This window comes from Hemiscyllium ocellatum, chromosome 3, assembly GCF_020745735.1.
Source record: "Hemiscyllium ocellatum isolate sHemOce1 chromosome 3, sHemOce1.pat.X.cur, whole genome shotgun sequence".
Lineage (NCBI taxonomy): Eukaryota > Metazoa > Chordata > Chondrichthyes > Orectolobiformes > Hemiscylliidae > Hemiscyllium > Hemiscyllium ocellatum.
The window spans coordinates 142,329,221-142,356,828 of record NC_083403.1 but is presented as its reverse complement, the minus strand read 5'-3'; the positions used below and the strand labels follow the sequence as shown (position 1 = coordinate 142,356,828).

The 27,608-nt window shown below is 41.0% G+C and overlaps 1 protein-coding gene across 1 annotated transcript in view; it reads left to right on the top strand.

Moving 5' to 3' along the window:
* Positions 1–1,038: 1,038 nt before the first annotated feature.
* Positions 1,039–27,608, top strand: part of selenoi (selenoprotein I) — a 53,694-nt gene continuing 27,124 nt past the window's right edge. The window contains exons 1-3 of the mRNA XM_060854024.1: positions 1,039–1,190; positions 26,179–26,247; positions 26,759–26,867. Coding sequence (XP_060710007.1) covers positions 1,134–1,190; positions 26,179–26,247; positions 26,759–26,867 — 235 coding nt within the window. The 5' untranslated portion in view covers positions 1,039–1,133. The remainder of the gene's footprint in view (positions 1,191–26,178; positions 26,248–26,758; positions 26,868–27,608) is intronic.

Below are 27,608 nucleotides of genomic sequence, written 5' to 3'. Positions count from 1 at the left end.
GTAAGTAATCTAATCTAATCATCGATGACATGCTGATGGCTCCAAAGAACATGATGTAGTCTCTCTGCTCCGGTGAAGTACTGGACAACAAGGGGTACTCTATCAGCCATGTCTTGTGTCTGTTTTCTGAGGAAATCACTACCACACCATGTCCTGCAGGAGGCAGTATTTATGAAAGTTCATACAGGGATGAGGTGCCGCCCCTGGTCTGCAGGTGGCGGTATTTATGGAGGATCTCCTGGGCGGTGGGGACGAGATGAGGTGCCGCTCCTGGTCTGCAGGTGGCGGTATTTATGGAGGATCTCCTGGGCGGTGGGGGATGGGATGAGGTGCCGCCCCTGGTCTGCAGGTGGCGGTATTTATGGAGGATTTCCTGGGCGGTGGGGGACGGGATGAGGTACCGCTCCTGGTCTGCAGGTGGCGGTATTTATGGAGGATTTCCTGGGCGGTGGGGGATGGGATGAGGTGCCGCCCCTGGTCTGCAGGTGGCGGTATTTATGGAGGATTTCCTGGGCGGTGGGGGACGGGATGAGGTGCCGCCCCTGGTCTGCAGGTGGCGGTATTTATGGAGGATTTCCTGGGCGGTGGGGGACGGGATGAGGTGCCGCCCCTGGTCTGCAGGTGGCGGTATTTATGGAGGATTTCCTGGGCGGTGGGGGACGGGATGAGGTGCCGCCCCTGGTCTGCAGGTGGCGGTATTTATGGAGGATTTCCTGGGGCGGTGGGGGACGGGATGAGGTACCGCTCCTGGTCTGCAGGTGGCGGTATTTATGGAGGATTTCCTGGGCGGTGGGGGATGGGATGAGGTGCCGCCCCTGGTCTGCAGGTGGCGGTATTTATGGAGGATTTCCTGGGCGGTGGGGGACGGGATGAGGTACCGCTCCTGGTCTGCAGGTGGCGGTATTTATGGAGGATTTCCTGGGCGGTGGGGGATGGGATGAGGTGCCGCCCCTGGTCTGCAGGTGGCGGTATTTATGGAGGTTCTCGGGCCGAGGTGGCTCTTGTGTTGTGTGCCGCCTCCTGGTAATCGGTGGGGAGTCGTGGTGCTCGGTGCAGGGTTGGTGTGTTTGTGTGAGGAAGGGAGGGAGGGAGAGAGCGGCTGGCCGGCCGGCAGGCAGGCACCCCGCGGAGCCATGTTTTCCTATGAGTATGTGACGGCGGAGCAGCTGGCGGGCTTCGACAAGTACAAGGTAACCGGCCTGGGCGGGAGCTAACTTAAAGGCGGCGCTCCGGACGCATTTGTGTCGGCTCACTGCGCTGTGAGCAGCACCATGACCGCGGCAATGCTGCACTCTCCGGGGGTGGGGGCAGAGTGGGCACGGGATTCCCAAACTCCTCAGTGTGGCCCAGCAGCGAATCACTGCAATTAAACAAAGAACCGCTGGTTTTGGAAACCTGCAGCAGGAAGTGCTGGATAAAGCCAGCAGGTGTGTGGAGGGAGGGAGCAGAGTTCATGGGTCTTGCCCTATGACCATTTGGGCTACAGTGAGCACTGCAGATGCTGGACGTCAGGGGATCAGCTGGATCTATCTCATTCCTGATGAAGCACTTCTGCCTGAAATGTTGATCCTCCTGCTCCTCTGCTGCCTGACCTGCTGTGCTTTTCCAGCAACACTCTAATCTAGACTCCAATGACCATTTCATCAAACCCCAGTAAAGAATCACTTTGCTTCACTGACCTGATGGTTACTTACCAGTGACAAACCTATTGTAATGCTAAACCAGGCCCTTTTAGCTAATGACACCCACTGTTGACTGGATGGTATCGGTTTAAGGTGAGAGGGGAAAAAATTTTAAAAGGGATCTAAGGGGCAACTTCTTCACACCAGGGTAGTGTGTGTATGGAATGAGCTACCAGAAGAAATGGTGGAATCTGGTACAATGACAGCATTGAAAAGGTATCCAGATGGGTTTATGAATAAGAAGAGTTTTGAGAAATGTCCAAATGCAGGCAAATGGGACTAGGTTACTTTTGGATATCTGGTTGGGATGGGTGAGTTGGACTGAAGAGTCTGTTCCTGTGCTGTATATCTCTGACTCTTATTTGTGTTTCCTTGTGTGCTTTTACCCCCTTCTCACCCTTTTTAACTATCTTCTATTTCCTTTTACCTTCCTATTTTGATTTAGATTTGCCTTGAAATAGTTTTAGGTTAGATTACCTAGTGTGGAAACAGGCCCTTTGGCCCAACAAGTCCACGCTGACCTGCCAAAGTGCATCCACCCAGACCCATTCCTCTTCACTTACACTTGCACCTAACGCTATGGGCAATTTAGCATGGCCAATTCACCTAACCTGCACATTTTTGGACTGTGGGAGGAAACCGGAGCACCTGAAGGAAACCCACGCAGACACGTGGAGAATGTGCAAACTCCACAGTCAGTCACCTGAGGTGGAAATTGAACCTGGGTCTCTGGTGCTGTGAGGCATCAGCGATAACCATTGTGCCACCATGTTCTCTGCCTTAACAATTCATCTGGTAACAGCTTCACATGCACAAATCAAAAACAAATTGCTGTAAAAGCTTAGCAAGTCTGGCATCATCTGTGAAGAGAAATCGGAGTTAATGTTTCAGAACAGAGGAAGGGTCAGTGGATGTGAAACTTTAACTTTGATTTCACTTTACAGATGCTGTCAGACTTGCTGAACTTTTTACAATTTGTTTTTGTTCCAGGTTTACAGTATCAATGGTTTTCCCCCCCCCTCTCAGATTTGACAAAAGAAGCATTTCCTGAATTCCTTCATGGATATTTGGTGATTATCTTATGGCTGAGTTCTGGACTGTCACCTCTTCTCAAACAAAAAGGCCACCATGTTTGAGCAGGTTGTGCCTTTGTTTTTTTTGTTGACTGAAGAAGGCCTGAGCTGCTTCAGTTTATTAACTATATTCTGTCTGTTCTTCTATCATTGTTTTGCTTTTTGACACTTAGTTCATTGTTTTCTAATTTTCTTCTACTGTGAACGGTTGTATCTTCAAATTATAAGTGCATAACTAAAGTTTATGACCAGCTTGTTATAACTTCAGAGTTTAATTCTGTCACTTTGAATTCTACCCTTCTTGAAATGTGCCCCAGTTCTTTTCCACTTTTTATGATTTTGATCATAAGTGTTGAGACCTTTGAAGATGATGTGAATTGGAATCTGTTAATTACTAGTGTGCTTAAACTGTTTTCAGATGATTTTGTGTATTTCTGATCACCTTATTCTCCTAACAAAGTGTTTAGTTTGCCACTTGCATATCCATTGTTTATTTGCACCTTTTTAGTTTTTTATTGGCTGTCTAATGAGAAGACCATTTTTAGATTAGATTACTTAGTGTGGAAACAGGCCCTTTGGCCCAACAAGTCAACACTGACCCGCCGAAGCGCAACCCACCCATACCCTTGCATTTACCCCTTCACCTAACACTACAGGCAATTTAGCATGGCCAATTTACCTAATCTACACATTTTTGAACTGTGGGAGGAAACCGGAGCACCCGGTGGAAACCCACGCAGACATGGGGAGAATGTGCAAACTCCACAGTCAGTCACCTGAGGTGGAAATTCAACCCGGGTCTCCGGCACTGAGGCAGTAGTGCTAACCACTGTGCTGCCCATTGCCACGTGTATGCTTTTGGAGAAGGTGTTGACAATGACCTGGTTTGAGTGAACACACGTATGAGTGTGATTTGCCTATTGAAACCCTGACTGAAGTTGGAGAAATTTTTGATTAGTGTCAAAGCTAGTGTGAATTGGACAGTTTTATCTGTTCTGTAGGTAATCTGCCCATGTAATTTACTACATGTGAAATGGCTTGTAGCCAAGAAACAGATGAAAGTTGGGCAATGAGACAGGAGCTCTTCCAGCCAGCTTCCCACGTATACGTTTGTGATGAAATCCTGGAAAATATGGACAGTTTCCAAATCTTTGAGATGACTCATGGCAGGTGTAGAGGACAAAATTAATCACTGCGTATGATGTGCTAGGTCAGGAAAACTGAGGAAAGTGTATCTGAGAACTTCTCTTGAGAAGAATCGATGTCCCTCGGTCCCAAAATATTCAGTGACTCTTCGTCCACTTCTTTCTGGGGAAGAGAATTCCTCAGACTTGAGTTTTCGAAATGGTTTCTCATCTCTCCTTAATGGGAGATAATAAGAAATTGGAGTGGAATTGGGCTGTTTGGTCCAGGTGAGTCTGTTCTGTCATTTGATCATGGCTGATATGTTTCTCAACATGGATCTCGAATTTGCAGAATTTTTTAAAAAAAATTGCATTGTAGATATGTTAGCATGGATAGAGTGTTGCTAACCAATAGAAGACAGTTGAGAAAATCTGCGTATTTCAGACTAGCAACCTATAAGTAATGATGTCCCACATATAATTTATACATTAGTGACTGAGAGTCAAGTTTGCAGATGTTACAAAAATAGATGGGAAGGCATGTGGTGAGGATGACCCACAGATTCAAAATTTTTCACGTATCCAGAACTTTTTTACGCCAATATGTCCAAGACACTACGAGAGGAGGTGGTCCTGGACTTTAATTTTAGGTAATGAAACTGGGTATTTGGGTGAAATGTCATTGGGGGAGTGGTTGCAGACTGCAGTTGTAACTCTGATTCAGGATTGCTATGGGTAAGGTTGGGGCCTGAAATCAAAACTCTGAACTGGCATAAAGCTGGTTCTAATAAGATCCAGCATGATTTGGTCAGAGTGGACTGGGAGCAGATGGGGCAGCATGGTGTCCCAGTGGTTAGCACTGTTGTCTCAGTACCAGGGACCTGGGTACAAGTCGCCCAAGGATGGAATGTCTGTGTGGAGTTTGTATGCTATCCCCATTTCTGTGTGGGTTTCCTCTGGTTTGTGTTTTCTGACAGTCCAAAGATGTGTAGGTTAAGTGGGTTGGTCATGCAAAATTGTCTGTAGTGTCGGGATGTGTAGGCTTGTTGACTAGCTGTGGGAAATAGAGGGTTACAGGAATTTGGTGGGATGCTGTTCAGAGGGTTGGTTGGACACGATGGGCTGTATGGCCTGCTTCCACAAGCTAAGAATTGTGATCTTTCCAGGTAAATCAGTGTCAGAGCAGTGAGATGCATTTAAGAAGGAAACAGTACATGGCTGATATCTTTGAATAAAAATGGAGCGTGGGATCAAAAGTTTAATAAACATATCAAGGGAGATACAGGATTCGATAAAGAGAAAAAGGGAGGCTTTTGGCAGAAACTGAGGGATTTAAAACAACAAACTCTGGGTGAGTACAGAATCTTCAAGTTTCCCTCTTGCACAAGGAAGTTAGGAGACCAAAAGTGGAAGAGTGTGGGAATAATGGATAAAATAAAGAACAATCCTAAAATATTTTAACAGTACTTCTAAGGGTAAGGAGATAACTATGGAAAGAGGAGGGTCCATCAAAGTCCACAGTGGTAGTTTGTCTACTGTGCCATCGGATCCAGCTAGGGGTTTAAATATTGAGTACTTTGCCCTTGGTGCACATCTGCTTTGAGAAGAAGACCGTGATAAACTTAAAAATAAATTTAGCATAGACAAGACATTCTGAATAGTCTGGCAGTCTTTAAAAGTAGATAAATCTCCAGAAGTTGGATGAAATATATCCCAGGTTGTTGAGTGAAACAAGGGAGAAAATAGCAGAGATGCTTGCAATAAATTTCAAATCCTCTGCCTGCAGGAAGGGTGCCATTGGACTTAAGGACAGCCGCTGAGGTATTGTTATTCAAGAAGGCAGAGAGGTAAACCAGGAAACTGTAGGCTATTGATCTACAATCTGCTAGATGGTTGCAAGGGCTGAAACAAAAATGTGGCCCTGATCACAGCAAACAGTACTTCTGCTGCCAGTTTGTGTAACTGTACTCAAGGGCTGTGTTGTTTCTCTCGGTGTTGGGGGAGGAGAATTGGGAGCCCATGGGTCTACATATAATGGTTGCCATGGTGTCTTAATGATGTGGCAGTTGTCAAGTAACTCCTCACCATTCCATCTGCCTGGGTGATATGTCATTTGCATGTTTTAGAAATGTTGTAGTTGTATCAGTTTACAACTTCAGTCCACTCTGAAGGAGCCCCTAATGGTAGATGAAATATTGGATGTAGGGTGCTGAATTTACGTCAGTGTTACATATAGGAGCCATGTTGGTAGTTGTGTAATTATTATTTGCCATTTTTTTTATATCTCTAATAATGCTTTGTCTTTAGCAGCCAACCGTCTATAATTGTTCTGTTAATTGGGCTGTCTTTTTATCACGTTCCCCAGAGGAGTGAAGAGGAAAATGCAATTCACTCGGAAGTGTTAACATTGTAATAACTTGCAGTATATAACAGATGTTTGTATAATTTTCTTCTGCCACTGCTTTGTTTGAGCATTATAAGCTGAGCTAGATAACTGCAATAACAATTTTGATTGTAGTGTTGAAAAGATAATTCTGATTTTTGTTTTTTGCCAACTGACTCATGCAGATAATGCAAATGTGTGTCAGTCGGGCTCAGTGTGGTGCACTTGTACATCCTGAAAGCTATATATTAATATGCAGGGCCCTGTTCTGAACCTGATGCACTCAGCATCCTTTTTCGATTCAACAAAATTGGTCACCGTTATTCTTGGTCAACTGTTGCTCTGAGAAATGGTCCAATTAGTCAACCTGCTTGGATTAAGCTTTAAACACTTAGCAGTTAACTCAGTTATCATTAATTGACATGTTTTCTATGGTGGTGCTTCTACCAACGATTCAAGTTGCCAACCAATCATGGTTGCTCCCATGTAGTGTAAGTGATGTTTACCCTTGACATCTTATATTTCTCACATCCTGAAGAGTGCAAGATAAAAAGCTTTGACAAAAATGGCAGAGCAACTGAGGAGAACTGCAGAGCTTTGAGTTCATCTGTTCTTGCTCTCTGGGCCAGAGGCCTGGATTCAAGCCCTACCTGTGCCTTGGAATAAACCTATCTAGACTACTATTGCTTGTGGAACTAGTTTAGTTCTGTCAGTTGCATACTGTTCCATCTCTTGGAATAGAGGTAGTCATTTTGTTACTTCAGGTTGACATCTTTTTTAAAGTAGGCCTGGTTCTGTTCCTTGCATGCTGTCCTGTACTCTTGTATGGTGTTAATCTAATGATTTAACATTTTGACAGGCTTCCTATTGCTTAAACATGTGCATTTCTTTAATCAAATGTGTTAGTATGCCACTCAATTGAACCTTCATAACTTAGCTGTATCTCTAGCTGACATGGAAGCAGTTTGAGGACTGTATAGTTGAGTTTGCTTCATGTAATTATCAAGTAGGGGAGCAGATGGCTCCTTGTACATGTTTGTTTTTTTTTCATTGATATTTAGGCTTTTGTAATTGAGGGAAACCTTGATCTCATGTGGTTGCAGAGTCCCAAAGTGGAAGATGAGGTGTTTTTCCTCCAGGCAAGGGTTTGGCGGTGGAGGAGGCCCAGGACCTGTAACTCCTTGGTGGAGTGGGAGGGAGAGTCAAATATTCAGCCATGGGGCAATGGGATTGTTTTGTGAGTGTCCATCCCAGAGATATTCTCTGAAGCGTTCTGCAAGTTTCTATGGGAAGAAAGCAGATTTAACGACACTTAAAGTCTGGTGACTCTTCTTCCTAGCTGTCATCTATTCTGAAAAAGTGGTACTTGTGCTGAAGATGGGAGTGTGAGGAGGAGTGAGGTGAGTGGATGGGTGAAGGTGGAGCCTAGAGAAAGGGAACAATAAACAAGGGATATGGATGGCAAGCCAGGCCAGAGGAGAAATTGAATAAGAGCTGAGGGTAGTAGAGAATGAGTAGTTTGTGTTGAAAGCTAACCATGTAGTGTGATAATAGGCTTCAGAGTGGGTGAAAATGGGTGGGCTGTGCTAAAAGCAGTCCGGGTCATAACAGGACTGGGTATGGGGTAGGTTTAAAGTAACATGGAAGGATGGAATTAGGCTGTCAAAGCTATTGAACTTGATGTTGAGTCTCAGGCTACACGGTCTGCATGTGGGAAATGGTTTTTCTCCAGCTTGCACACAGACCCGTTGGTAGGTCTATGACAGAAATGTTGACATAGAGAACATGGTCTGTTAAACTGGCAGGCAACTGGAAGCTCTGGGTTAATTTGTGGACAGATTCTGCAGCTACTCTGCACCACTGCCCCCACCCCAAAAAGACAGATAAGTATTACTTGTTCCCAGCTGCAATCAGTTCTTAAAGAGTCATCAGATTCAAGATGTTAACACTGTTTTCTTCCAGCTGATACTGCCAGACATGAGTTTTGCCAGCGATTTGTTTTTGTAGTCGATATTGAAGTTTTGCTGCTGTTGAGATTTGATTTGAAAAATTAACTTCAAATGTGCTTTAAACGTCTCTCCTTTTTTAAATTAAATATGGCAGTATGGCATGTTAATTCAACAGGCAATTAATAATACACCAACAGAAATCAAGTTAGTTTATTTCCTTAATTTAAGGTAGCGGTAGGTAGGCTTTTGATTGCCAAGGGGATGAAACGTTATTGAAGATCTGCAGGAATATAAAGCTTTTATAGATTTGATTCCCTACAGTGTGGAAAAAGGTCCTTGGTGCTGAGAGGCAGCAATGCTGACCACCACTGAGCCACCCGAAGTAAATACTTAGTGGTGTAATATGTTTCCCTGAGAACAAGGGTTTTATGAATGTTGCAGAAAGTGTCAATGATATTGTGGGCTTAATGTTGTTCCTGAAATTCAGACAGAAGTTGTCTCTGAAGTCCAGAGCCTTATGATTTGCCACCAACCATAGTTCGAGTCTTTATTCCCTGAATTTTTTAGATATAAAAACACACAAAAGCATAGCACATGTTAAGACATTAGTTTGTGATATGCTGATTTAATTTGTTGTGCTTCACCATTTCTCAGCTGTCTTTCTAACAAATGCTGGTCTCATTTTCCTCTCCATTTTCTTCCCCTATAGCTATTCCCATACTTCAGGTTCCTATTCAGAGAAATTTGCTTATTACAAGTTTTCATGAAAATTGTATGTAATGCTGTTAATTGATGAATAAAAGTACAGTCCACAGACATTCATTGTATAATGAAAAGCAAGTGATTTTGAAAATTTAAGTTTGTAAAAGTGTGCTTTCTTTCTAGTATTTATTGTTTTGTTTATGGGACGAGGACATGGCTGACTGGTATTTATTGCTGCCGTCCCCCGTGCTGGGCGGCACAGTGATTAGCAGAGACCCGGGTTCAATTCCCGCCTCAGACGACTGTGTGCAAACTCCACACATTCTCCCTGTGTCTGCGTGGGTTTCCTCCCACAGTCCAAAAATGTGTAGGTTAGGTGAATTGGCCATGTTAAATTGCCCGTAGTGTTAGGTGCAAGTGTAAATGTAGGGGAATGGGTCTAGGTGGATGCGCTTCAGCGGGTCGGTGTGAACTTGTTGGGCCGAAGGGCCTGTTTCCACGCTAGTAATCTAATCTAATCCCTAGTGCTCATGAGAATGTGTGGTTGTGAGCCGTTGTCTTCAGCCGCCACAGTCCATGTGCTGTAGGTAGACCCGTGCACTGTTAGGGAATGAATTTCAGGATTTTGATAATGAAAGAACTGTTTCCAAATCAGGATGGTGAATGGCTTAGACAAGAACTGCAAGTGGTGATTCCATTTATCTGCTGCCCTTGCCCTTCTAGATGGAACTGATCGTGAGTATAGAAGATGCTGTGTGTGAAATCAAAATCCCAGAATTCCTTGGGTAACAACAGAGGCTTGTATCAGCAGTACATCTTCATCTTTGGTGAGGTTCTGAAGTGCATCTTGTAGATGGTACATACTGCTGTGGTGAAGGGCGTGAATGTGGTGCCAGTCATGTGGGCTGCTTTGTCCTGGAGCTGAGAATGTGTTGCTGGAAAAGCGCAGCAGGTCAGGCAGCATCCAAGGAACAGGAAATCCGATGTTTCGGGCATAAGCTTTGTCCTGGATGCTGTCAAGCTTCCTGAGTATTGTTGTTGCTGTACTGACCTAGGCAAGTGGGGGGTTTCCATCACATATTACTGTCTTATGGGTGGTGGACTGGGAAGCTACTCACTGCAGTATTCCTAGCCTCTGACTTTTGTAGTTGCTGTTTATTAAGCCTTAATTTTAAAGGGTTGTTATTTAACTTGAAATTTCACTTGAATAGGACATCAAGGAAACTGTGCTCACAATTTGTTCAAACAGTTTAACCCTGACCTTGCATTGCAGTTGCACCATTTCTCCATTGTATTAACACCAGCATTCTGAAGCAATTTTATTGCTTTGCGATGTATAGTAAATAGAGCCTGAGGAGAGTTTGCAGCTTGTACCATAGGCTGATTTCTTTAAAGTGTGAACTTCAAGTTTCAAATCAATTAGCTTTTTATTCACACATATTAAGCATTGTACATGATGTTGATACATAACGACATGTGAAACTGGACACCAAATCTTGCAATTGCTCAACATCCATGAGAACATAGGACACTTGCAGGACCGAATGTCACATTGCTGAGTGTTAAGAATTTATTAGCCAACTTATGTTCCTTGAATACCGTTTTTGTTTTGAAGTCGAAGAAATAATAGCAGTGGTGCTGTTAAGTTTTTTTTTTCTCTCTCCCAAGTTTCCTTACACACTTTTTAGGCAACTGCAACATACCAATTTGTGTGAACAACCAAAATTAAGCACTGTACAATACAAGCTTTGGAGAAACAGTGAATACTCTGTCATGATTACAAGGTGTGTCCACGGGAGTGCTCTCTGAACAAAGGAAACAGTCCTTCCTTTACACAAAATCTTTACATCACAGTTAGTAATGCCCCCTAAAGACATAACGCTCTAATCCCCGGAGCATTTGATTTCTTGCAGGTCAGTAGAGCAAATTAACTCTATCACCTATATGACTCCAAGTGTCTCCTTTTGTTGGAGAGACCAGGACCTGTCAGGGAAATGACCCTTTTGGACAGATGAGGAATTTCTTCAGCTAGAAGGTGCTTCATCATTGGAGCTGATTGCAGAGGGGTGTGGAGGTCAGGTCATGGAGTGTATGTAAGGCAGAAATTGCTGAGGTCTTAATTAGGGAGGGGGATCAAACTGAATGGAGAGAAGGCAGGAGAACTGGTCGAGAAACATGCAGAGCAGACTCCATTGGGCCAGAGTCTAACACTGGAATTATGGGCTGCTTTATCCTGGCAGGTGTTGAGCTTCTTGAATGTTGTTGGAACTATACACATCCAGCCAAGTGAACAGTATTCCATCACACTGTTGACATATGTTTTGAGATAGTGGACAGGCTCTGGGAAGTTGAACACAACTGCTATATTGGCACAGAATTCTTGACCCCTGACATGCTATAATTTTATGTGGCTGGTCGGTTTGAGTTTCTGGTCTACAGTGACCCCAGAGTGGGGGAAATTAAACAATGGTCATATCATTGAATATCAAGTGAAAATCCTTTAAATACGTTTTTTTGTTGCAGACGGTCATTTTTCCTGGTGCCTGTGATGTGAATGTTAGTTGTCATCTAATGAGTTGCGAATAGAGCCGAGTGCAGCAATATTCAATGAACATTCTCCACTTCTGACCTTTTGTGATCAGGCAAGATCTTTTGAGGCAATTGTAGAATACAGGCCCAAAGTTAGTGTCCTGCAATGATGTACTGAATTTACTTTTTCTACATAGCTCTGTATAACACTCAAACTTAGGTCATCTCATTGATGTAAATTGAAGATAGTTGATGCTCAAACACAATCCTTCCAAGAATCTAGTATACACCCCCCACCCCCCCCCTTTCTGAAATTGGTCTCTTTTTTTTGATCCTATGGTTTTCTACCAAATGCATTAATCCTCAGTACCTGCTCCTATAATGTTTATAAGATTAAATTGTATTATCTCTCTCTCTGGATATTAATGTAATGTTCAAGGGTTAAACTGTACTATCTTTCTCCAGAAACTCCATATTCTGGAAGTGGATGTGGATGACTCCCATTTAATTTGGGCAACCATTACAACAATTATCCTGTTATCAAATTAAACTCTCAGTCCCTTCCATTCAGAAATGCTTTCATAGCTGTCCCCTAGCTAATCAAATTTGTTTGCATGATCATCCCCTGATTACTGAAGCGTAGCAGAACCATAACTGGTTTGCAGGGCTGCCCTGAACCTAGGACATATCATGCCTACATTGTCTTGGGAATCACTGAATCAGGAAATTGTTTGCCTCATGATTTCCCCAGGGTCTGGGCATTTTACATTTACATTGTCTCTGAGGATGACATCATCCTACCATTTGTGGGGATGGGGGAAGGAAGAGGAGTGGCCAGAGTACCTGTGAGCATTAACAACTGACCTGTATGAAGGGAATGTGTTTTCTTTATTTTCTTTTGACTCTACTTTGCACACCTGGCTTATACAGGCTTTAATAAACTTCAACTGTTTGCAGAAGTAGGTGTGTGCAAACTGCATCGTGTCTGTGTGAAACCTTGGAAGAGAACCTAGCACTCATTCTACCCAAATCCAATGAATAGTAATATTGTGCAACAATCTTTAGTGCTTTCCAAATCTTCAAGTACTGTGCCCATTATCATCATCCTTCTCTGCCTTGCATGTTTCACCCTGAAACTAACATTGGATTTATCAAACATTTTCATTAAATTTGTCTCGTTTTCATGAGCAGTGAGTGGGCTACAAACATTTAAAAGATACCTGTCCAGAAATGTTAACCTGTTTTAGACTTTCAGCAGAAAAGTAACCATACAGTAATTGCCAATTTGCCCAAATGGAATTGGGAAACTAAAGAAATAGATGGCTGGTCTTTCCTGGTGTAATGTTTCATTTTTCTACTGATTTTGTAATAAAACTATGTTAAGTTTAGGGTTTCATAAATGCTATGTTACTTTGGGCAGTCACACTTCTGTATGTCACTATTGAGAATATGCACTGAAATAGGCAATTAAAAACTAATGTTCAATACTTCCTTTTTTTAATGTTCTGACAAAATGTCCCACCTGAAATAGCTACATGGTTTTTCTGCTTTCAATTAGCCATCAAAGTGGTATCTGTGCAAATCTTGAACGTTTTTGGGAACAGCTTGGGACAGAACATCTCTTACTGAAGCTCTGTTTTGTGATTGTTTGCTTTGTTGCAGTCTCAACCCACTTGCCTTTTTGTTAGGCAACTTCCAAATATTAATGAGATGCTGACAATGAACACTACTTGTGACAGCAAAATGTCTTTCTGACTGCTATAAAGACGGTCACTTGAGAATGTGTTCATTATAGAAAAGGCAAAACATTGTAGTGTTGGCAGAAATTTTCTTACAGAAACCTTCAAAGTTTACTTTCAATCAGGTGGATATTGGAGTGTATTGTACTCTGATCTGCAGTATTATTTTATTCTATACTTTTTTTTATTTAAAAGTGACAACAAATATTTGTTACACTTTTTTTGCTGGAGGTACCATTTTGGAATGGAATTGCAAACTAGGTGGTTCAATCAATAGACCACAATAGTTCATATTTTAAAAATACTTTGTTTAATTTGTGTGGAATCTCCATTGCATTGAAGTAGCTGTGGTACCATTTCATCTTGGTAGATGACACAGTGCAGCAGAGATACTGCTTCCATGATGATATTATACTGAGACACAGCAGATGCAGAAATGCAAATCCATGGCATAATCTGATTCATGTTCCCTCCAATTCATATCTACAGTTTCAGGGGGCAAAACAAAACCTATCTTTCATTAGAAAGTTAACGTCCCTCAGTGATTTACATTCATTTATGAAGGGCAAATGATTGGCTTTCAAACCTCCAAAACTAGAATGGAGTTGCCATGTGCTTGCGTTTTACTTTTTTACTTTTCAATTTTTAATCATGTTAATGTAATGAGGTGGGTAGGGGTGATCGGTTCCCCTTTTTTTTTGAAAAACCACTTCTCTGCCACAGCAGATGCTTTTATCTTGACTGCATTTTATTTTAAATAGCTGGATCAGAATAACCTTATGTAGTTTAGCTGTTTTCTGGTGTGAGAGGAATTTTATTTTTCTATGCTGAGAAACTGATAGTGGTATTGGCTGTGTTTGAGCGCATTTAATAAGATTTAAACAAAGAAAATTGGTGTGCCTTTTATAGAAAAAGTTTAAGCACTTTTTTTTCATAGACTAGAACTTGAAGGAAAGCAAAACATGCCTCCTTTTCACCACAATCAGCTGTAACAACTTTAGTCTTGTGATATTTAGATTTTAAACATGAGGCCACTTATTTAATTGACTAGTCCTGCAATGATAAAGTTTGTCGATAGTGTTTCTCAAGAATGGGTTCTTTTCACCAGCTACTGAATTTTGAGGTGGTTGAGCGAGATTGGCCGAGAGGTCTTTATTGAGAACAAAATGTTTTTTTTTTCTGATTTTACAAACTGTTCCTACCTGCATTTGTTAGAGTATCATGTCTTTTTCTTCTTTATGGACTGTAGAGTGTAACTGCTGGAGGTATGCAGTCATGTAAACTTTTATTTTTTAATCAGTTATCCTTTAAGTTCTGTATGTCCCAAGCTGCAGCTACTAGTTTTAGTACTCTGATTTGGAATTTATTTAAATTGTTCCAACTGTTTAAAAGGCTTTATTCAATCCTCCAAGCCCATTAAATCTTTATAAGACTAGTAACAAATTTAGATGCAAATATGACTGTCACTTAATGCCAAAGGATTTGTGGGGCTAGAGATGAAGACCATATTTGGCACAAACACTTGCAGTGTTGACACACTTATAAATAAAAACAAACTTTAAACTGGAAATGTTTCCATTGGTAGGAGAGATTAGGGCCTGAGGGAGTGGCCTTAAAGGGAGGAATGGAGCGAAGGAGAAACTTCTCCAGCCAGAGCGGTAATCCTATGGAATTCATTGCTAGAGATGGCTGTAGCGGCCAGGTCACTGAGTCTATTTAAAACAAGTTCTTGATTGTCAAGGGTTACGGGGAGAAAGCAGGAGAATGGGGTTGAGAAACTTGTCAGCCATGATTGAATGGTGGAGCTTACTTGATGGGCTGAATGGCCTAACTTCTGCTCCTCTGTATTATGGAGACACCAAAAGTTGAATTATATGGTCTATTAGGGCACAATTACAACGTTTTAAAAGATGCTTGGCTAAGTACGTGAACAGGAAGGGTTTTGAGGGACATGGGCCAGGAGCATAAGGTGAGACTAGTTTAGTTTGGGATTATGTTCGGTGTGCACTGGTTGGACTAAAGGGTCTATTTCTGTGCTCTGACTTTTTTTTTGTTTTTACAAACTATCTTCTAATTATGTTATTTAAAAAATAATTATAACTGCAATAGCAGTTAAGAAAGAACTTGTATTGATATAGCACCTTTTCACAGTTGCATAGATTAGTGTTTTGATTTGCAGTCCCAAGGATATGATAAAGGCTAAACCAATTTTCACACCAAACTCTCCAAGACAGCTAAGTGGTGGTTGGACATCCTGGGTCTGTAATTTAAAGGTTTAGAAGAATGAGGTAGAATCTCCTCTAAACTTAGAATACTGAGAGGTCTAGATAGACTGGATGTGGGGAAGATTTCTGAGAGTAGAAGAAACTAGGATTGAGGGCACATCCTCAGTGAAGTGATGACCCTATTCGATTGAGATGAGAAATTTTCTTCAGATAGAATGTGGTTAATCTGTGGAATTGATGGCCTACACAGCCTTCCGTGGCAGAGTATGTCAGAGTATTGACAGCAGAGGTTCATGATTAGCAAGGGGATCAAGGCTTGTGGGGAGAAGACAGGAGAATGTGGTTTTAAAACTACAATCAGCCATGATTTGAATGGCAGAGCAGGCTTGTGGACCAAAATGGCCTAGTTCTGCTGCTTTATCTTGTGGTCTAAACAAAGCAGAAAGAAATTACCTGCTCTTTTCGAAATTGTGCCACAGGATCTTTTCTATCTACTTGAGAGGTTGCATCTGAAAGAAGGCACCAATAGTACCATATTACCTCAGATCTGACTAGAAGATATGCTCATCTCTGGAACTTGAGGAGAGGTTGTCAACTGATCCAGTGCTTATTGAAAGCACACCCTTCCAAAGGAAGAGATATTAGGAGTGTAGGCCCCAACAGTGGAGATGAAGTAGAAAAGTTGAAATGAAATTTTACAATGGGGGTTACATGGTCAAAGACATGATGATCATTGTATGAATAGTGATTTGCAGAAGTGGCCATCAGTGAGGATTATTTTGGTTGAAAGTAGGGCTTTAAGACTAGCTGAGGGCTATGATTGGTGACTGTTCCGAATCCTTTTAAATAGGCAAATGTTTCACTTGCCAGCCAGAAATTGATAGAGCCAATATCTCTACAACTAATCCTGCAAAGACTGGACAGCCTGAGTGATGCATTTTGTGAAGAGCTGAGCAAGAGGAGATGGCCCAGTGGTATGACCATTGGGCTGTTAATCCTGAGACCCATGTAATGTCCTGGGAACCTATGGTAGACATTGGAATTTAAATCCATCTTTTTTTAAAAAAAAAATCATGAAACTTGCCATCTGTCAAAAATCTATTTGGTTCAGTATTGCCCCTTTTTTTAGGGAAGGAAATCTATCATTCTTATCCTAACTGCCATACATATGAGTCTAAGCCCACCAGTATTTGACTCTCAACTGCCCTCTAGGCAGCTCATGATTGGGCAATAAATAATGGCCTGGCCAGTAACATCCCCATCCAATGAACAAATTAAAAGATGAATTGAGTACATTGCCTATTTGCTGGTCACTCAACACATTTCAATTGTTCTAGTCAGATGCATTTGTGTTGAGGTACACTTTTTTTTTTGAAACACTTGTTTAGTTCTGTGTTTTACTGAATATCACTGTCAAACTACATACTTTATTATGCAATAATATTTAAATGGCAAGTCTGGGTCAATGTGGATCATCAGACTTTATGCAATTAACCACAAAGTATAGTCATGTTTAACATCACTTGGGAATTAGCGAAGGAATGAAAAAGCATGTTCCGTGTTTAGAGCCACCAGAAATATTTCCGTTTGTTCTGATCTGAACTCGTGTCTTGGAGTAAAAGGATGGGGTTCTTTATCCTACAATTAACAGCTGGTTCCCAATTTGATTTAACTTTTTTTTTGATAATTTTAATTTTAATATTGGTGAAATTTGTACCTCTTGTAAGTAACGCACAAGTTATTTGGTTCTCAACTTTAAATTTGTGGTTATGCAAGTGGATTAGCTGTGATATAGTTTGTGCATTTCTATTGGTTTTGCCTCTACACTGGAGTCAGTCAGTTGTACAGCTGTGGTTATGGGTATGTTTGCCAAGCTGAGATTTTGAAGACGTTTCGTCCCCAGTCTTGGTGACATGCTCAATGCTTTGAAGACTTTCATGAAGTATTGCTGTACTGTCTTCTGGAATTTTTGGTTCTGTTCCTGCTGCTTCCAGTTGCTAGTTCTGGTAGTTCATTATAGTGGACAATATAGTGGGTCTAGGTCTGCTTGTTGTGTGGCTGAGTGCCATGCTTCTAGAAATTGTCTGGCTGTTGTCTGTTTAGCTTGTCCTATGATCATTGTGTTGTCAGTCAAATTTGTGGCACTTGTCATCTGTGTATATGGCTACTAGTGACAGCTGGTCATGGTGTTTGTGGATACAGATTTAGTTGTCTGCCTGGGTTGCAAATTCCCTATTAAACATCAAGAACATTAAATTAGACAAGGACAAAGCAATGGTCTCACTCAGCATAACAGCACTGGTTACTTAAATTGACAAAACTCTAGCCAGAAAGACAATAGTCCCTCCTGGACAACAAATGACACAACAGGTTACCTATCAACAAGGACTGTGTACTCAAACCACTAGACGTGTACTGAACAACACACTTCATGTTCTACACCCAAACAGATGAACAGATCAATGGAATATCTATGGGCTCGCCCACCTCTGGACTGATAGCAGAAGCAGTGGTGCAAAGACTGGAACAAATAGTTCTCCTACAAATCTAACCCAAACTGAATCAGATATATGGATGACACTTTTTTTTATGGTAATTTATGAAGAGAACAGAAATTGATAACACTGGATTATCAACACCATGCTCACAAGGATCAGATTTACGAGAGGAGGAAACCAACAATCAAATCCCATTCCTGCACATGATTGTGGAAAGGAAACTGGTGAATGCACCAGTGTACACAAGTCCCAGACATAAACTAGATCCTGAAATACAAAAGCGGCATTAGGACCCTGTTCAAAAGGGCTACAACACACCACAGCCCCTGACCTGCGAAGAGAAGAATTTAAAGCTCTAGAGTCTCTAAGCACCTGCATCCACAGATGCCTACCAGATAGACAAATGTGGTGAGGACATGCCACGATCCAACACTAGCCATGCTACTTTTTTTTTAAAAAAAAACTTTAATAAAAGTCTTTGCACTGACAGCCAGATTTCTCCCACCATTTCAGATTCATGGCAGCCCATAAAACGACAGCCATGCTCAGGTAACCACTTGCCAGGACACACAACTCTACACCCATCATGTGCAAGGCTAAAGTAATTTACAAGATTCCATGCAAAGACTGCACAAAACATTAGGACAACAGGCAGTCAACTAGCAATCCACATCCATGAATGCCAACTAGCTACTAAATGCCACAACCAGCTGTCCCTAGTAGCCATATACACACCTTGACATAAGCCACAAATTTGACAGGGACAACACCGATCATAGGACATCCTAAACAGAGGACAGCCAGAGAATTTCTAGAAGCAGAGCATCATCCACAAACTCCAACAAACAGAGCTAGACCTAATACACCATCCACTACAATGAACTACCAGAAACAAATTTCCAGAAGAGTCAGCAGTACAGCAGTGCTTCACAGGAGGTTCCAAAGCACTGAAGATATCATCTAGGCAGGGGACAAAATTACTTCAAATCAACTTCCCAACTTTACGCAAACTTGAACACCGATGGGTAATCTAGTAGGTCTGCCCTGTTTTAGGTTCTGCCCAAAAATCCAGACAAAATGGTGCCTTCACCCTCTTGTTTTCTTTAAAACCCATTGTGGTGCAAATTCTTGGTTTAGACCCCCAGAACTGCTATTTATTAGTTTCAGTGCTCTTTTCCCAAAGAAATGACTACGGGTAAAGGATTGCAACAATGAGGACACCCCTGCAGTACCGGACATGGGCTGTGGTACCTGCCTCCATGAGCGCTTCCAGGGACTTGTGCAGAGCAGAGTCTGGTCTGAGTTGTGGCACTCTCTTCTCCATTTCACAAGAATCGGTGCTGGGTCCTTTTTTTACTTTGTCATTTTTATGTAAATGATTTGGATGTGAGCATAAGAGGTATAGTTAAGTTTACAGATGACCCCAAAATTGGGGGTGCAGCAGACAGCGAAGAAGGTTACCTCTGATTACACCAGGATCTGGACCAGATGGGCCAATGGGCTGAGAAGTAGCAGATGGGTGGTTAATTCTGGTAAATGCGAGGTGCTGCATTTTGGGAAAGCAAATCTTAGCAGGACTTATACACTTAATGGTAAGGTCCTAGGGAGTGTTGCTGAACAAAGAGACCTTGAAGTGCAGGTTCATAGCTCCTTGAAAGTGGAGTCGCAGGTAGATTAAGATAGTGAAGAAGGTGTTTGGTATGCTTTCTTTTTTTATTGTACAGAATATTAAGTATAGGAGTTGGGAGGTCATATTGCAGCTGTACAGGATATTGGTTAGGCCACTGTTGGAATATTGCGTGCACTTCTGGTCTCCTTCCTATTGGAGAGATGTTGTGAAACTTGAAGGGGTTCAGAAAAGATTTGCAAGGATGTTGCCGGGGTTGGAGGAGTTGAGCTATGGGGTGAGGCTAAACAGGCAGGGGCTGTTTTCCCTGGAGTGTCAGAGGCTGAACGGTGACCTTCTAGAGGTTTACAAAATTGCAGGGCATGGATAGGGTAAATAGACACAATCTTTTTCCCTGGGGTCGGGGGGTCTAGAACTGGAGGACATAGGTTTAGGGTGAGCGGGGAAAGATATAAAAGAGACCTAAGGGGCAACTTTTTCATGCAGAGGGTAGTATGGGTATGGAATGAGCTGCCAGAAGATGTGGTGGAGGACGGTACACTTGAACATTTAAGAGGCATTTGAATGGGTATATGATTAGGAAGGATTTGAAGGGATATGGGCTGGGTGCTGACAAGTGGGACTAGATTGGGTTGGGATATCTGGTCAGAAGGGTCTGTTTCCATGCTGTACATCTGACTGTATACAATTGATAGGAAGAGACCAGAATTGCATGCAATATTCCAACAGTGGCCTAACCAATGTCCTGTACAGCTGCAACATGACCTCCCAACTCCTGTACTCAATACTCTGACCAATAAAGGAAAGCCTATCGAATGCTGCCTTCACTATCCTATCTACCGGCAACTCCACTTTCAAGGAGCTATGAGCCTGCACTCCAAGGTCGTGTTTTTTTTTGTTCAGCAAAACTCCTTAGGACCTTACCATTAAGTGCATAAGTCCTGCTAAGATTTGATTTCCCAAAATGCAGCACCTCACATTTATCTGGATTAAACTCCATCAGCCCATTGGCCCATCTGGTCAAGATCCTGTTGTAATCTGAGGTAGCCTTCTTTGCTGTCCACTACACCAATTTTGATGTCATCTGCAAACTAACTTACTGTACCTCTTATGCTCACATCCAAATTATTTTATAAATGACCAGCACGGATCCTTGTGGCACTCCACTGGTCACAGGCTTCCAGTCTGAAAAACAACCCTCCTACCACCACCCTCTGTCTTCTACCTTTTTGAGCCAGTTCTGTATCCAAAGGTCTTGTTCTCCCTGTGTTCCATGAGATCTAACCTTGCTAATCAGTCTGCCATGGGGAATCTTGTTGAATGCCTTTCTGAAGTCCATATAGATCACATCTACTGCTCTGCCCTCATCAATCCTCTGTTACTTCTTCAAAAAACTCAATCAGGTTTGTGAGACATGATTTCCCCCACACAAAGCCATGTTGACTATCCCTAATCAGTCCTTGCCTTTCCAAATACATGTACATTCTGTCCCTCAGGAATCCCTCCACTCCTTCGAGTACAAGACCCAGAGTCCTCGACTGCTCCTCATATGACAAGCCCTTCATCATTTGGGATCATTCCTGTGAACCAGCTTTGGACTCCTTCCAAAACCAGCCCATCCTTCATTAGATGCAAAGACCAAAACCGCTCATAAAATTCTAAATGCGGTCTGCTGTCTATACCTGACGCTTGCTTGCTTTTTTTTTCTTGACCATACCCTCAATTTCTTTGTCATCCAGCATTCCCTATACCTATCAGCCTTTCCTTTTTTACCCTAACAGGAATCTACTTTCTCTGGATTCTCGTTATCTCCTTTCTGAAGGCTTCCCATTTTTTCCAGCTGTCCCTTTACCTGCAAATATCTGCTCCCAATCGACTTTCTGAAAGTTCTTGCCTTATACTGTCAAAATTGGCTTTTCTCCAATTTAGAACTTCAACTTCTAGATCTGGTGTATCCTTTTCCATCACTATTTTTAATCTAACAGAATTATGGTCACTGACCCCTCAGTTACCTGCCCTGCCTTATTTCCCAAGAGTAGGTCAAGTTTTTTTTTCCTCGCACCTTCTCCAGTACGTCCATCCATATTGTGAATAAGATAATATTCTTGTTCACACTTAAATTTCTCTCCTTCTAAACCTTTAATACTATGGCCGTTCCATGTTTGGAAAGTTTTTAAAATCCTCTACCATAACCACCTTATTATTCTTGCAACCAGCTGAGATCTCCTTACAAATCTGTTTCTCCATCTCCCTCTGACTATTATGGGGTTTATAATACAATCCCAATAAGGTGACCATCCCTTTCTTTCTTCTCAGTCTCTTTCTTCAGCCCCCCACCCACCACTACTACCACCATCACCAAAATAACTTCCCTGGATGTATTTTTGGGAATATCCTCCCTCTGTACAGCTGTAATGCTATCCCTTATCAAAAAAAACCACTTTTCCCCTCTCTCTTGCCTCCCCTTTCTATCCTTCCTGTAACATTTGTATCCTGGAACATTTAGCTGCCAGACTTGCCCCTCTACTGAGCCATGTCTCTGATTGCTTTGATCTCCCAGTCCCATGTTGCTAACCATGCTCTTGAGTTCATCTGCCTCAAGAACTGAATAAATTGATTGTGTGACCACAAGATGGCTGCTGTTCTGAGGACACATTAGCAAAGGATAATTAAACTTGGTAATGCAGACCTCTCTCTCTTTTTAAAATGTTGCACTCTGTCCTTTTTGATATTGCCAGTTTAAAGTGTGGTCACAAGAATTTATAGGAGGTATTATAAAAGTATAAATTCGTCATGCTGTATGTAGTTTTGTTAGGCGTTCAGCTAAGATCTTTTTGTTTTTACTTGGGTTTTTATTTAAAAGTAGAGATCAGAGATACTGTCTATATTGAGGGAACAGGCTGCTTGTATGATACACTCTCTTTTCTTTTCTTTCTTTCTTTCTCCACCAGTATTAATAATGAGTATTAATCTGCTTTTGGTGGCATTTTGCAAATTTCTCCATCCATCTAGAGAACTTTGCTCCTGACTGCTACGTTGAGCTATGATGCAAGCTCCAGTGGGTGAATTCCCATCCAGAATGTTTTGAAGGTGATTGGATCCAGAGTTCAGGAACTCCAAACTCTCTCAGCCCTAATCAACTGTGATCTAGCATCATGTGGCACTGTATATTTTGGTGTTTCACATTGCTGGTGTCATGTTAAGGGATATGTAACAAAAGTATCCTACCATATTAATTTTTCTGAAGTGCTGCTTCAATGTGCACCAAAAGCAAAACACTGCTAATATTTAGAATCTCAAGTCCCAAACATCCTTGAGATGCTTAGCATGTCATGCAGTGTTTGTGGGAGAGAGGTCAGTGACCGTCTTTATACTTTTAGAAAATTAACTGAAGCACCCTTGTGTAATTTTGTCAGCTTTGCTGTTTCAGTTGCAGGTATAACTTTTGTGCTGCCGACTCTATATTGGAAGGATTGCCTGTTTGAATTTGTACAGAATAACTGTTACATTTAGTCAGCAATGCAATTAGCAGATCACACATGAACAGAGTTATCTGTGTGGATATTACAATGTACTTCAAGCTTTTTTAACATTTACGCATGGGATGTGAGCATTGCTGGGAAAGCCAGCATCTCTTGTCTATCCCTCCCTTCCCTTTTTAGGGAGTGGCTTTTTCAGGCAATTCAGAGTAACCCAAATTGAGGATTAGGGATCATGTGTGAAGATATTGGAGGATATTGGTGTATCAGATGAATTCTTATGACCTAATCACTATTATTGATGTAAGGTTTTTATTCCTGATCTAATTATATTTGAATTAAAGTTCATCAGCAGTGGAATTTTAATGAAATCATTTAGTCTAGGTCCTCGACACACCAGATTAATTTGTGACAAGTTATTGTTAACTGGATCAAAAGCTATTGATGCAAATTTGATGACACCATTTGGTCTGACGCATCTTTAAAATAATTAATTTCAGATACTCATTCCAGACCCTTTGTCAAAGCTAATAATAAAAAAAGGAGAAAAATAGGTATTTATACTGGGCTGAGAAGGTGAGTCATGGCTCCAGAAGCAAAGGTAGCAATAAAGAGGTGATACTGACCGCTCCTAATCTCCCTATTCACTGTGATTGACTTGTTCTTTTAATACTAGTCAGTGGACTTTACTGAAAGTGTAACTGAACAAGGACCGGATTGGTTTAGTTCCTCTCTCTGCATCTCATCAATATAGAAAATATTCCACACCATATCTCAGGTGGAATAAATGGTGAGATTTCAGGTGAGAATAAGTGAGATTTACTATGATCATAATGTGAGTAACATTTGCAAGGTTTGTAGCTCAGGTTGAGGTTTAGAGTGTAGGTTTGCTTGCTGAGCTGGATGTTTGATATCCAGATGTTTCATTACCATCAGTGGCATTACCTGATGAAGGGCTTTTGCCTGAAATGTCGATTTTGCTGCACTTTGGATGCTTCCTGAACTGCTGTGCTCTTCCAGCATCTGCAGTCATTGTTTTTACCTCTGGAATAGTTTTCAGTTAAGTATTGCTGCTCTGGAAAAACCAAGTTGTTGTGCTCCCTCTAAAATGGTCAAATACTGCTGGTACAAAACTGCTCTGTATATTCCAATGACCTGAATTGCTTGCTTGATTTTTCTAAAGGTAGTTCTTCTAGTCTTTTTGTTACAATGTCAATCTTATTCTAAGTGACTAGAGTAGAATCTGGAAAATAAAACCTTGCAACCCAGTTTGTTTAATGTGTGCTAACAAATTCCACAAAATGCTTAAGTTTATTCAGAGTCTGTCCAGTGGGTTTGTTCACTGTGTTACAGAAAGGTGTTGACTTCATATGTTAGTGTAGTACTAATTGAAGGATGCCTGATAGAAACAAGCAGAATAAGAATGAAAATGACTATTTTTCAGGGGTTTTTTTTGTCCTTTTTTGCCAACTCATCAACCTTGAAGGCTTCTTTGCAAAGACAAATGGATCACCATCAATTTTTCATTTGGACCAACTGAAAAATCCTCTCAAATTTATGGGCATGTCATTTCTCCATACTGAACGTTCCATAGGGCTTCATTGCCACTCCTAGTCGTGTGTGTGTGTGTGTGCATTTAATAAGTATTTAAGTGCTGCAAATTTGGAAAAATCTAAAATTCTATGAATATATAGGTCAGATTAAAAATGGCAAAAATTTGAACCCTTTGTCAGAAGTAGAAACTGAGAAATCAAGAAGGCTTTCATGGGCTGAAAAGTGAAAATGTGTAAAGAGTAGGAACTTGGATTGTTCATGTGGTTTTGAAACTGAGCAGAACTTGAACATTAATATGTATTTACTATTTTCCTATTCCAGAATTCCATTTTCTCTGGCTTAATATTTGGTACACAAGAATTTTCAGTTTTCCTTGACCAGCATGTGTACATGTTTGAGCTCAAAACATTCTTCTGCCAATCTTTGGGATGTGTAGTTTTTCATGCATTCATGCAGAAATCCTCTTTTGATTTTAAAGTAAGAAGTTTCAAAGTGACCTGTCACATGTTAGACAGTTGAAGTTGAAGGGAGGCTATGGTCTAGTGGTATTATTACTGGCCTATTAATCCAGAGGCCCGGGTAATGTTCTGGGGATGCAGGTTCAACTCCCTCCATAGCGGATGGTGATATTGGAATTCAATTTTAAAAACTAAAAAACCAAATGTCTAATTGCAAATTGTCAGGGGGAAAACCCATCTGGTTCACCTATGTCTTATAGGGACGAAAAATGCCATCTTGGCCTGGCCTACATGTGACTCCAGAGCCACAGCAATGTGGTTTACTTTTAACTGCCCTCTGGAGAATTGGGGTTGGGCAATAAATGCTGTTCTTGCTAGTGGTGCCATCATGTCACTAATGAAATTTTTTAAAAAATTTGATTCTTCTGATACTTAAGCTTTTCCATTACCAGCATCTTGCAGTTCTGAATGATGTATACTAAAGTACATGATCTATACTAAAGGATGCTGTAAATTTGAAAGGAAGCTACAAAATGCTGTAAACTTCAGAATCTTAAATTGTGAACTGTTTCCCTTCTGACCTGCAAAATTATCTTCTGCATTCTGTGGGAGGTTTTGTTTTAGCATAGCTTGCTATTCACAAAGACATTACATTTTAAGAGGCAGTGGCTGGATTGAAATGCTGTGAAATTAATAGTTGATAACTAAATTTATTTATTGTTTTACCGTGAACCTTTAAATAACCAGAGACCATGGCTTTGAGTTACCTATCCTTTAATTGTAACTGCTTTGGATGAGGTGAATCACAGCAACCAACCAAGCTTGCTACAGGATGTAATTTGCAGTTTGAAGGGAAAATACTGATTTGATATTTGGTTTCCTTCCTGCTAAGAATACAGCAGTCATTTGGTCGAGTATACCCCTACCATTTGTAGTGGTCACACTAGCCAATTGTTCAGATCTTGAGCACTGATTATTTAATGGAAGATCAATCTAGCAAAGTTTTTTTTAATAGGAAGCCTTATTTTTGTTCCGATTAATGCAATAGCTAGCTTTTAGTTGCCTCTCTTTCTTTTTTTTTAAAACTTACAAATATATTAGATTCTGATTTTACACTAAAATATACATGAGTTTTGTCTTTCTATTTTCCTTGCAGTATAGTGCAGTGGACACCAATCCATTATCTGTATATGTTATGCATCCATTCTGGAACTCTGTAGTTAAGGTAAGAGCATATTATGATGAATTTTCAATATTCTTGGATCCTTGTTACCTTTTTTTTTGTTTCATTGCCACATTAAGTATATGTACTAAATCTGATTTAAAAATAGTTTTCTTAAGATACTTTGTACCAGATTTCCTTGTAAAATAATTTATTAAGAGAATTCCTGAGTTTCCTTCAGTGTCAGAGTCTCTTGTCTATGGTGTACCTGTAAGTTTGAGTATTGCTCAGTATTAGCAGCTTTTATGATCCATGGTGGAAGGATGGGCCACATTTGGACAGTGGAATTAGGTATCTCATATTCATTGAGATCCTGTTGGTAAGAATGGTGCTCATTCAATGTAAGAAAATCTTTTTCTAAGATATATAGAGGATTTTAAAAAAAGCAGAAATTGAGCTGGCCTGACATGCTGTTCAGCTTTAAAACTTTTTAAATTTACTATAAACACTACTTAATCTACGTTTCTAATTTCTAATCTGCTGATCTTATCAAGTTTCCCTCTTGTTTTTATAGATTTTACCGACATGGCTGGCACCAAATCTATTGACGTTCTCTGGTTTCATGCTACTTGTGCTTAACTTTTTTATGTTGGCCTATTTTGACTATGATTTTTATGCTTCAGGTAAGAGATTGGTTGGCTTGTTTTTTCAAAAACGTGAAAATTGCTTAAATATTGCTGTTCCAATACACTGACATATTTACTTCACCAGGTTCCCAAGGCATCAGGAGTCTTTGAAATGAAACTGTAGGCTTTACATATGAGGAGCTGTTGAGGGTTTTGGGTCTGCACTTGAATTTTGAAGAATGAGGGGGGATTTGATTGAAATTTACAGAAATCTGATGCCTAAGTAAAAGTGGATATGAAGGTTTTCGACTAGTAGGAGACTAGGACCCAAGGATGTAGCCTCTGAGTGAAGGATGATGCTTTAGAACTGAGATGAGGAGGAACTTCTTCAAACAGAAGGAATCTGTCACCGAATACTGTGGAGATAGTCACTAAGTGCATTGATGAAAGATCAGCCTTGATTGGTTAGGGGCTCAGTTATGGGGAGAAACTTAACTTAACCAGCTCAATTTACCACCAGAAACATTACTTTACTTTTCTGAGTGGAAAGTGGTTTCTGTTCTTGTTGCTCCTGGTATTTGCATTGCATTAACGATGTTAATCCTAGCTGGGGAACTCCATACAAAAGCACATTTTGGCTTGTATGGCACTATACAGGAATTATTGAAACACCTACTTAACTGTATATAATTATGCATTGCCAGTTGCCTATAAGGCTGCTTCCTTTTCTTTGCATTAAATGTATTATTGTATGGTGTATTTTTGAGCAATTGGGCTGTTCGTTCCATAGTGTAGTGG